This window comes from Prionailurus bengalensis, chromosome A2, assembly GCF_016509475.1.
Source record: "Prionailurus bengalensis isolate Pbe53 chromosome A2, Fcat_Pben_1.1_paternal_pri, whole genome shotgun sequence".
Taxonomy (NCBI): domain Eukaryota; kingdom Metazoa; phylum Chordata; class Mammalia; order Carnivora; family Felidae; genus Prionailurus; species Prionailurus bengalensis.
In genome coordinates this window covers 153,262,053-153,274,235 of record NC_057348.1, presented here as the reverse complement: position 1 = coordinate 153,274,235, position 12,183 = coordinate 153,262,053, and the positions used below count along the sequence as shown (strand labels likewise).

At 46.8% G+C, this 12,183-nt stretch overlaps 1 protein-coding gene across 1 annotated transcript in view; it reads left to right on the top strand.

Moving 5' to 3' along the window:
* Positions 1 to 12,183, top strand: part of KIAA1549 (KIAA1549 ortholog) — a 163,013-nt gene that overhangs the window by 116,903 nt on the left and 33,927 nt on the right. Inside the window, exons 15-17 of the mRNA XM_043589639.1 lie at positions 1,253 to 1,476; positions 2,434 to 2,587; positions 8,202 to 8,519. Coding sequence (XP_043445574.1) covers positions 1,253 to 1,476; positions 2,434 to 2,587; positions 8,202 to 8,519 — 696 coding nt within the window. The remainder of the gene's footprint in view (positions 1 to 1,252; positions 1,477 to 2,433; positions 2,588 to 8,201; positions 8,520 to 12,183) is intronic.

Here is a 12,183-nt window from a genome sequence, read left to right as displayed (position 1 = left end):
CCCTTGGCTGATGTTGAGGAACTTACGTGTCAGAAAGGCTCCTGCCATTCCCAGAACAGAGTGGTTCACTGTGCCCAGACCGTTTTTGCAAACGTTATGACTTATTTGAACATCTCTTTTCCTTCTGGGACTCTGGTACACGCTAGGCAGAGGGTGCCTGTTGGACCAGCCCCCAGTACCGATCCTGGGCACTGCATCTCTGATGGTCTTCCTTGGTGGACAACATTTCACATGTGTTGTCACAACTCATTGCTGGAGGAATTAAGCATATTTAGTGTGACTCCCCCGGGAAAGGCCTCTTAGAAGCTTGTGCTTTGTTTCCTCCAGATTTCACCCCACATACCCTGTGCTTATTTTAATTTGCGTCCTTTTGCTGTATTAAATGGGACTAAATGCTAAGTCCTATCGGTTTTCCTAATGAACCTTTGAATTGGGGGGTGATCCCAGATAGATCCGCTCTGATCCCAAGGATCTAGGAAGGCGTAGTAAAATCGTCTTCCAGTGAATCCTGGAAGAGTGAGTTGGTAAGATTTGGGGAAGCAGAAGGCCAGGCCAAGTCACTGTTACCTTGAACTTGAAAGGTTTGACCTGGCCTGAGCCATTTAGGACTGCACATAGCTTCATGCTGTGCATTTCCTGCCTCTAACAAATACCTGCTACTGTCGTGAGTTCTGTCAGGATGAAGTCATAAGCAATTGGTGTGGTGGAAACCCCCTGCCCACTTTAAAGGTGATCCTTGAAGTAGATCATCTTACCGGAGTCCCATCAAGAGTTCCTAGGGTTTTCCCTCTCTAGCCCTCATTGGCTTCTTGCTAAGAATGTGACAAGAACGTGTGTCCCGGGTTTAGGGTGGTGTGTGGTGTCTCTTCTCACCGAGTCCTGGCCTGGCTCAGCCCCAGTCCTAACCTAGAGCTGTCTGCACGCCTCTGTACCTGCTACGGGTAAATCCTCCTTTAAGTGGATTTTCCATCTGGTGGAAAGAAAGAAGGGAATGTGCTCACCAGGCCTGTGGCCTCACAACTTGATAGCATACATCTTTTTTTTTTTTTTTTTTTTTTTTTTACTCTCTTTTCAAAATGTAGTGCTTGATACATAGGTATGTATGCCCCCGCGTGGGAGTGCCTGTCCCTTTGGGGCCTGGACATGGGTCTGGGGAAAAGAAAGGCCTTCCCCAAGATGCTGTCTTCACGTGGGTGGCAGGAACCTTCGGGAACATTCCATGTGACTCATTGCTCTCCCCTCGGCCACGCAGATCCAGACGGCCCTGCGGCACAAGTCCGAGATCGAGCACCATCGGAACAAGATCCGGCTCCGTGCCAAGCGCCGTGGCCACTACGAGTTCCCGGTGGTGGACGACCTGTCCTCGGGCGACACGCGCGAGCGGCACCGTGTATACCGCAGGGCGCAGATGCAGATTGACAAGATCCTGGACCCCACGGCCAGCGTGCCCTCAGTGTTCATAGAGCCCAGGAAGAGGTGGGCGTCCGCAGAGGGGGCGGGGGCACCCCCCAAGGGTTGCCTGTGGAGGCGCCGTCGGCCTTGCTCCTGCTGGGCCTCTTCTCATGCTCCCCCGCCTGCTCCTCCAGGGGCCTCAGAACCCTGGCCCTGGGTTTATTCTGCCTCCCCGAATTCAGCTAGTTGGACATGGCAGTCACCTTCTCTTTCTCAGATGGCTCTGCTCGAGTCTCTCTCACTGGGGAATCTCCCTCCTCTCCCATCCCACCCTTACCTCCAGTACCTTCACCTCCTTCACGTGGGCACCCGTCCGTGCCAGGTGCAGGTGCATTTCTTTTCCCATAGCTGTCCTCCGAGTCTTGGTCTCTTGGCCTTCCGGACCCCTGCCCCTAAGGCGCGTGTGTGTGCTGTAATCGCTGCTCTGGTTGGTCTTGCTGTGCCCAATACCTGTAACGGCTTTGGTTCCCTGCCGCATGGAACCTGCCCTGTAACAGGAGGTGCCCTGCCTCCCCATTCTGGCTACTTTCCACCATCCAGCAGTGTAGACAGAACTGTCTCTCCCTTAGATGGGCCTGCTGTTGCCCGCCATACATTCATCTGCTTCGCATTTCTCCCCACACTCCTCCCCTTCTGCAGATCCTACTTGCTCTTCAAGACCTAGTTCAGGTGCTGTATAGCCAGCCATGATACTGGTAGCTCACACTGATCTTGCCCTTTTCTGAAAGTCTGGAAAAAGTCACGGTTACGTATTACCTTATATTATTCTCTGTTGCGTGCATTTAATATGCTCAGGTAGACTGTGGCTTCCTCATAGCAGAGACTATGTCTTACATATTTGTATCCTATGGGGTGTTTACCACAGTGGCCACCATATCCCAGATGCTTGGAAAATACTTTGTGTTTAGTGGATAAGCTACTGGCAGGAAGGATTATTTCCTATGAAGATAACCTCCTTCCTGCCCCCACCCCCTCCCGCAGCTCCAGGATAAAACGATCTCCTAAACCACGCCGAAAACACCAGGTCAACGGCTGTCCCGGAGATGCTGAGAAGGACAGACTCATCACCACAGACAGCGATGGCACTTACAAGAGGCCCCCCGGTGTCCACAACTCTGCCTACATTGGTTGCCCAGTACGTAACGCTGACCCTCGCTTCCGGAGCCGGGGTGGGGTGGCTCTTAGGAGAGTGACCACTAGTGGCTGCTGCCCTGTGTGGTGTTGCTGCCGATGACTGACACTCAGGGCCATGAGACATGTGGAGTGAGGGAACTGGTAGGCTGCTCCTTTGAGAGGAGACTTGAGTCATAGAGCCCAGCAGGCTGCGAAGTGAGCCCTCTGGAAACGTAACCCCGTGTTTGTCCTTTCTGTACACAAGCCCTGTTCTCTTATGCTTTAGGATGGGTACTCCTGGAAGTTAACTGGAAAACAATTTTTTCTTCCTTCCCCCGGTCATAGAATTGTTTGGGTTTCTTGGTGATAGGAGGGGTATTTAGGGTTTTGTCTATCCCTTCTCTTCCTAGAGTGCAAGAAGGTATTGTGTGTGTGTGTGTGTGTCTGTGTGTGTGTGTGTGTGTGTGTGTAATTTTAATGGAACAAAGAGCTTAAAGGAAATTAAGAAATACGGAATTAAACTTTTTTTTCTTCAAACGGAAAGGGGCACACACAGAATTGCTTGAAGTGTTAAAGGCAGACATTGATAGCATTAAGGCGCACATACACAGACCCCATTGAGTAGGGAAGAAAGTGCCAGCCTCCCCAAAGGTCTGTGACACAAAGACAACCCAAGACGGAGGGAGAGCCAGATGTGGCTGACTTCCAGCAGTGCGGGAAGGACACCCGTAGCCTTGGGCCGGGGTGCAAACCTGGCTCATTGCACAAGACCCCTTCCTCCTTCCGGAGATGCACTTACAGAGGCATCCTTGTTTAGAGAGACATTACCAAAAAAAAAAAAAGATAATAATAAAAATAAAAAAAACAAAAACAAAAAAACCCCACATCTTGGAAAAGGGGTTTGTGATGCACATGATCACTTTGGACAGAATTTATGCAACCAGCCATTGCCTTCTAAATTAGACAAATAACTACCCTGGAAAGATATGAAGACTATGGAGATAGGGCAAACACCACACTGATGTTGGGGCTAGATAGCATCGAATCATGATCATCCGAAAGAACCAGACTTTTCCTTGGCAACTGACTGTATTTCTGGTGTTTTGAAGACTGGCCGTGCCTGTTTGTGAGGATTGGTGCAATCCCAGGGAGTTGAAAGGTTCTCCGGTTGAGACGGTTGTGCTCCTGAATGGAATGAGCTGTGGATGAATTCCTGAGACGGGGGAGCCCGGGCTGGCAATTCATACAGCAGGTGGCGCTCTTGTAGTGTTCTTGTGCTGTGGACAGGTGGCTGTCTGGGCTTCACCTGGAGAAGACTGTCCCCTGGGCTCCCCAGGATGGTCACTTGAACTTTTGCTTTTGTCTCACCGGGGACTTGCAGGCCTGATGCATGAAACCGATAAATAGAAGAGGTGGCGGGGGGGGGGGGGTGCATTCCTTCTTACCCCTTGACTTCCCAAGCCAGCCAGGGCTCAGCTCTCAGAGGAAATCCGCAGCCCCATCCCGTCTTTTTTTAAGTAGCTCTGAGTCCTGTCATCTGTTGCCATGAAGTCTTTTGTCGTCTTCTTGCTCTCTCCATTTGTCTTCATCAGTGATCCGAAATCAGGCCTCCTTCAGGGTGACCAGATCATCCTTGTACTTCCTGCTCTTTTTCTTAGTGGAAAGCAGAGACCCCTCCTTCAGCTGGTGGAAAGCAGCCCTTCCCTGGAGAGCTCCGCCTCAGTCAGCCGGCTTCATTTTTTCAGAGATTCCTTAAAATGAAAATTTTCTTACATGGGCTTTTTCCATTCCATAAAAATTCTGAAACACACGCTTTCAAAGATAATCCCCCCCACCCCTGCTTTTTTTTTGAACTCATTTTTTCTTAGGTAGTATTTCATCTTGAAGATTATACTACTCATGTGTTTTTTTCTTAAATTTTACACTCTACCTTCAAAATGTCTTCTCATTATGAGCTCTTTTCTCCTAGGGTGAAAGGAATATTCCTAGATTTCTTGGCAACTGGGGTTACTGTTATAATTCAGGCCTCAGCACGGTATGGCCCTCAGGCCAAATCCAGCCAGCCACTTGTTTTTGTAAAGTTTTATTGGAACACTGTTGTGCCCTTGCACCATTCATCTGTGTGTTCTCTATGGCTGCTCCTGCTGCAGTGTTAGAGTTAAACAACAGAGCAGCAAAGTCTCTGTGACTCACAGAGCCTAAGATAATTGCTGTCTGGCCCTTTACGGAAAAGGTTTGTCTACCCCTGATACAATTTATCATCCAAGCCTGGCACTTGGGAGAGTGAAAAGAGTCTCTATTAATGATTATACTGGGACAGCAGGCGTACCCTGACATTGTCCTGGGCCAGCCAGGGTGTCTGATCACTCTCTTAGAATTCCTACAGAAGACTGCAAAATGGGCACCAGAGTACATCCTGTCTGATGACTGAAGGTAAAAACTTCCTATGTATTTCTGAGGAATGATGGGCGAATGCGTACCTGTCCGAAGGAAAACACATTGACTAATAACGAAATTATCAGGCTGAGATTCAAGAGAGTGGAATGCAAATTCCAGCAGGGATCCTGGATAAATCTTCCTTTCCATAGACCACGGTTCCCCCCGTATTATTGACTACCACTTCTATGTGAAACACCCTACAGGTGTCGAGATACAGAAAAATGAAGATCTCTTGTTGGCCTGCAAGTTGCTGGCAGCGTAGCCTGCAAAATGAGGAGACCGGAAGAAGAAAGAACGGGAAGCTCTAACGTCATGGCTCCGTAGCTCTTTGCCTTCTTGGCAAGATTCAGGAGTCCCTCCTTCACAGCATACTTTTTGCTGTAAAAGTTAAACTGTTGGAATCTCTGTTCAGGCTTGCAGTTTTTTGTGTGGCCACATGCTCGCTTCCTTGCCACACAGCGCTATAAAGCAGGATTCACCCGAGTAAGTTTGAAGATCTCATAGACTTTACTCAACAGCTCTTGAATCCCACAGCATCAGACGCGGAGAGTTGAAAGGAGCTCCGAGGAGCCGTACAAAATGGAAGGGGGCAGAAAAGGAAGTTTTCTAACAAAGAGCGAATTGTTTCAGGCAAGGTCACCTTTCTCTGGGGGAAGGGGGGGTGGTCTATCACACCTGTTACCTCACTAGTGCAGATCAGGAATTTCCAGATTGACTGGTTAAAGGTCACATTCCTGGAAGAGGCTGAAAATGCAGTGAAGTCTTGGTTTGCTCCTGGGGGGGCAGCGACTCCATTTTGGGCCTGTTGTTTCTTTCTTGTCTTCTTTCATGTAAACAACAGGTAACTAGTCACTTCCTGGAACCACCACCAGGAGCATCACTTCTGTCTTTGGAGAGACCCTTTCACTCGCCAGTGGGATGTGTTTATAGACACCCTTTTCCTTTGTTCCACCATGAACTGTTAGTCTGGTGACCCACTACTGACCACAGTCTTCCCTTTCTGCTCTTCAAGAAATACAAGAATGGGAGAAGGGCCTGCATGTGGACCTTTTATCCCCCTCGTAAGGAAAGGAACACAGAGTTCTCCTAGCGCTCGTCATACGTCAGAGAACCCCTTGGGGCCCCGAATCCTTACAATTCCTTGAGGACAGCTCTCACTTACTGGAACCTTTCCTGGGATAGCCCAGTTTTAGAGAAAGAGACCGAGGTGTCACGTACACAGCAGTGGGACCACCCCCCTGCTGTTGGGAGGGGAAGAGCCCCGGATCCATCTCAAGAGCCAGCCACTGCTCAACAGCAGTTGTTTCTGTCGGAGGAGTAAGGGCCGGGTGATGCCACAGCTTCAGGTTCTGCCAAGAGAATCCACAAATCGGAGTGTTAATATTAAATCTTTAGGTTTTAAAAAATATTAGCTCTTTATTTTTTTAAGACTGTACAGGCCAAGCAAAACACGTCTGTGGGCCGTTTGTGGTTTGCCAGTCTGTAGTGTGGTTTTCTGTCTGGAGTTAAGCAGTGACTGCCCTTAAATGTTTGATGCTGGCATGAGTAATAATGGATCATCTGTTGGACAGGACAGAGGCTTTTTTTAAAAAGTTTTTTTTTTAATTATTTTTGAGAGAGAGAGAGAGAGAGGGAGAGAGAGATCCATCAGGGGAGGGGCAGAGAGAGAGGGAGACGCAGAATCTGAAGCAGGCTCTAGGCTCTGAGCTGTCAGCATAGAGTCTGATGTGGGGCTCGAGCCCACTCACTGCGAGATCATGACCTGAGCCGAAGTCAGACACTCAACCAACTGAGCCACCTAGGTGCCCTTCTTTTTTTTTTCCCCCCTCTCTTTTTTTTTTTTAACGCTTATTTATTTCTGAGACAGAGAAAGACAGAGCATGAACAGGGGAGGGTCAGAGAGAGAGGGAGACACAGAATCTGAAACAGGCTCCAGGCTCTGAGCAGGCAGCACAGAGCCCGACGTGGGGCTCGAACTCACATACCGCAAGATCGTGACCTGGGCCGAAGTCGGATGCTTAACCGACTGAGCCACCCAGGCGCCCCTCCCCCCGCTTTTTATTATTTATTTTTGAGAGAGCACAACCCTGGGATCATGACCTGAACCAACATCAAGAGTCAGGTGCTTAACTGACTGAGCCAGCCAGGTGCCCCTGTATAGAATAATATTTAAACCTTTCTTGACTCACGTTATCCAGAAATAGTTCCATTTAAAAACATGTGGTTTCTGGGGGCACCTCAGTCGATTAAGCATCTAACTCTTAATTTTGGCTCAGGTCATGATCTCATGGGTTTATGAGTTCAGGCTCTGCATCGGGCTCTGCACTGACAGTCAGAGCTTCTTGGGATTCTCACTCTCTCCCTTTCTCTCTGACCCTCCCTACACACCTCAAAATAAATAAATACACTTAAAAAAATTAAAAATTAAAACGTGGTTTCTGAATACTCTCTGTTTACTATAACAAGTAGTTACAATAAGTATTAAATTTTTAAAAGTTTGTTTGAGAGAGTGCACACGTGTATGTGTGCGTGCGGGGGGGAGGGGCAGAGAGAGACTCCCACACGGGCTCCATGATGAACACAGAGCCCCACGTGGAGCTCTGCCTCAAGACCATGAACGAGATCATGACCTGAGCCGATATCAGGAGGCAGACACTTAACAGACTGAGCTACGCAGGCACCTCAATGTCAACATTTTTTATACACACAGGTGTAATATGGTGGTGACTTTGAACTCTCTTGAGTGCCCGCTTCGGCAGCACATATACTAAAATTGAACTCTCTTGAGGGTGTGTAGGGCTACTTTTTCTTATTGTAGTCAATAGACTGCTTTAGACTTTGGTATCTATGAAAAGTTGACTAGGTAGTTTAGTAACTAAGACTCTGAGACATCATTTTTGGCTGCTTAGGGATATTTAGTAAAAACACATACTTGCAGGTATTGAAGTGCATTTCAGCTCATTGGTTGAATTTTGCTGGACAAGTGATTTTTGAATATCTTCACTTTTTCCTTTCATCCTGATTTAGGCTCCGCCTGCCACCACCACCCGTTAGCCGCCATTTAAAAAATTCTTACGGGTGACCTTTTCCTCACTGTCAGTGAAAATTGTTAAATCCCATTTTGGCCCTGTGGTTTTCACGGCACCACATAAGCTCACATCTGATCCTTGTTCCCTTTGCTCTTTGTCTTGCCCTAGTCTGATCCCGATCTCCCGGCCGATGTACAGACGCCGTCCTCTGCTGAGCTGGGGAGGTATCCGGGCCTGCCCTTCCCAGCCTCCCAGTACATCCCGCCTCAGCCGTCCATCGAGGAGGCGCGCCAGACCATGCACTCCCTCCTGGATGACGCTTTTGCCCTCGTGGCCCCCAGCAGCCAGCCTGCCAGTGCTGCAGTCACAGGCCCCGGGGTCCCAGCTGTCCTGCCTGTGAACAGCACCCCTTCCCGGGACGAGAGGCGAGCCACCCAGTGGGGGTCCTTCTACAGCCCTGCTCAGACAGCCAGCAACCCCTGTAGCGTAAGTCCTGGCCTTCTAGAATTCTCGTGTGGGTCATATGTTGGAATTTTGTGGCCTTCCTCCCTCAGTTTCAGAATCACTGCGATGATACTGATTTTATTTGATAAGAATTAAAGCTTGGCTGAGGGGGTCTCGGTTTTTGTTTTATTCTCCTAAGTTAATTCTTAAAAAAAATTTTTTTTAATGTTTGTTTATTATGGAGGGAGAGAGAGAGAGAGACAGAGTGTGAGCAGGGCAGGGGCAGAGAGAGAGGGAGACACAGAATCTGAAGCAGGCTCCAGGCTCTGAATTGTCAGCACAGAGCCCGACGTGGGGCTTGAACCCACGAACGGTGAGATCATGACCTGAGCCGAAGCCAGACCGACTGAGCCACCCAGGCGACCCTCTCCTAAGTTAATTCTTAATGTGGGAAGTATCCTTTTATGTTTTTATGCAACTCTGGTATTTTATGGGAGTCTCTTCGTGGGTTCCATTCAGTGTCCTGAAATGGAGGCGGGGTAACTGTCAAAGCATATTCTCATTGATGTCTTTATAAAAGGTGCATTTTAGAACATACCAGGTAATTAGGCTTCTTGGAGGGCCCCCGGGGACTGGAGTGGTCCTTGAGGCTCTGGGATTGTAGGCAGCTAGCCCACAGGCAGGCAAGGACAACCGTTTCAAATATCAGGTTTCCATCTTGGGACTTGACATTTCAGCATCTCATCTGCCTTTGTCATCCTTTTTTTTTTTTTTTTTTTTTTTTTTGTATGCCATCAATCCTTTCAAATGTGGCTTCTCAAAATATGGGGAAGAAGTAAAACTGAAAGATGTGACATTAATATTTTTTCCGCTAATTTTAGATTGGGTGATTGGACTAAAGCATTTGACTCTGGAGGGAAGTTAATTAGTCACAATTTGAATTTCTCAAGGAGTGTTTATACTGGGTCCTCTGATTTCATTACCCATATTAAGGTAAAATTGGGTGGTAATGAACATATGTTAAAGGCATCTTTATCTCTGAAATTGGTTTGAATGTTCACAGTACGCCGTTAGTAATAGATTATTTTCTTCATTACCTGCTACCATGTGGTGGGGGGCGGGGGCGGAATACCATTCCATCTTGTTATTGTTTTCAGTGTTACAACTGTAAGTATTAAATACTTCATAATTATAACTAGTAGTTTATAATCTTTAAGGAAATGAATGATGCACAACAAACTCACTGATAAAGTGAATGTGGCTTCAGCTGCTGTCTGAGCTTCTTTCATTTGTTTATTCCTTCAGGTAGATTTGTGGAGTACAAATCTGTGCTGTGTTGGGATGTTCTGCTAGGTGTTGGGATAGAGCAGTTGCACAGCGCACAACTCCAGCTTCTGCATGATGGCAGGGGGTATGTGGGCAGTTGAGGCAGTAATTCTAACACAGCATGGCAGGTCCCTTGGCAGGGGGAGAGTACCTCCAGGGAGCCCTTGCCTGAGCTGTGAGGTGTTCAGAAGGATTTTCCAGATAAAATGTGATCTAAGTAGAAGACTGAAAATTAATTAGTGGTTGTAGTAGGGAAGCATGGCGGAGACAGAAGTAAGTGTCTAGTACAAACTTTTTCTGGACAAGATGAAGGAACAAGGTTGGATTACTTTGCTTCCAGAAACACCTAAAATAATGGAAAAGGAAAGATTTTCACAACCCTGGGCATTAGGCAGCAAAGGAGGGATTGCTGAGAAATGAGCTGAGCTCTACACATGTCCCAGTTTATATCTTTTTTTTTTAATGTTTATTTATTTTTGAGAGAGAGAGAAAGAGAGAGACAGCATGAGTAGGAGAGGGGCAGAGAGAGAGGGAGACACAGAATCCGAAGCAGGCTCCAGGCTCTGAGCTGTCAGCGCAACCCACGAACTGTGAGATCATGACCTGAGCTGAAGTCTGGACACTTAGCTGACTGAGCCACCCAGGTGCCCCTGTCCCAGTTTATATCTTGAGAGAGTTTCTGGTTGCAGTGCAGGGAGGGAGACCTCAGGCAGAGCACAGTAGTCTCTCTGAGTTGAGAAAGACAGAGTTGGAGGCAGGGGAGGAAAAGGTAGCTACATTTCACTATAGAGAGTACAAGAAAGCAGAGAGAGAATTCTAGAGATCTGCAAAGAATCTTCATCTGAGTACTCATCAGTTTAAGGGTATGATGAAACTATCTAAGACTAGGGAAAGAACTGCCTAAAAAATTAAACGGAACAGTCCTCAGAGCTCACACAGATGTAGAAATAAGTTCCTATTATATGATGAATTGTGTGCCCCCAAATCCATATGTTGAAGCCTAACCCCCCCCACCCCATGTGGCTATATTGGAGCTGGGGTCTTTAAGGAGGTGATTAGTTTTAAATGAGGTCATAAGTGGGGGGTGCCTGGGTGGCTCAGTCACTTAAGTGTCCAACTTCGGCTCAGGTCGTGATCTCACGGTACGTGAGTTCGAGCCCCGCGTCAGGCTCTGTGCTGATAGCTTGGAGCCTGGAACCTGCTTCGGATTCCTCTCTCTGCCCCTCCCCCCCTCTGCCCCTCCCCTGCTCCTGCTCTCTTTCTCTCTCTCAAAAATAAATATAAAATATATGTAAATGACGTCAGAAGTTGGAACCCTGATCTGATAGAATTGGTGCTCTCATGAGAAGAGGAAGAAACACCAGAGTGCTCTCTCTGTCATGTGGGAACACAGCAAGAAGGTGAGCTGTCTGTGAGGCAGAAAGAGAGTTCTCAACATAAACCCTGCTGGAACCTTGATCTTGGACTTTGTAGCCTACAGACCTATGAGAAAATAAATTTCTTTTATTTAAGCTACCCAGTCTGTGGTATTTTCTTGCAACAGCCCAAGCTGTTCCTTTCTTTCTAGAGTGGAAAGCTATATAATTCATGGAGCGCCAGTTAGATTACTCAGAAGGAGCATTGGTTTGCCTCCGTAGCGGGGCAAAATGAACCCCAGATTAAAGCTTCCCTAGTTCTACTTAACAAAGCATAAACACAATACCTGAACCTGAACAGAGCCCCAGAATATTTATAGGGAAACAAAAGTATATAACATCCAACAAGGTAAAATTAATAATGTCTAAAATCCAAAACTAACCAGTTAAGCAAATAGGCAAGAAAATGACACAGAACTAGTAGACAAGGATTTTAAAAGAATAATTATAATGAAGTTCCATGTGTTTAAGAAGCTGGAGGACAGATTGACTGTATTAGAGGCATTGAGGACATGAAAGGATGCACATCAATTTAGAGATGAAAACTATAACGTCTGAGATAAAATATATACTTACGGGATTAGTGGCAGATCAGATATTAAAGAAGAAAAGATTAATGATTTTAAATACGTAGTAATAAAAAATAAGCCAACATGCAACAGAGTAAGTAGACTGAAAAAATGAATAGAGCATTGATGACCTGAGGACAACTTCAAGTGGACTAATATACATGTAATTGGAGGTCTCAGAAGAAAAGAAGGAGAGTTAGAAAAAACAGTTAAATAAGGGCCAAAAGTTTTTCAAATTTGATGGAAACTATGAATCTGCAGATCTACAAAAATTGATGACCCCCTGTGCACAAGAAACACGAAGAAAACTGTGCCAAAAAATATAATGAAATTGCTTAAATTAAGTGATAAAGATTTAAAAATCATCCAGAGAAAGAGGACACATTGTATGCAGTG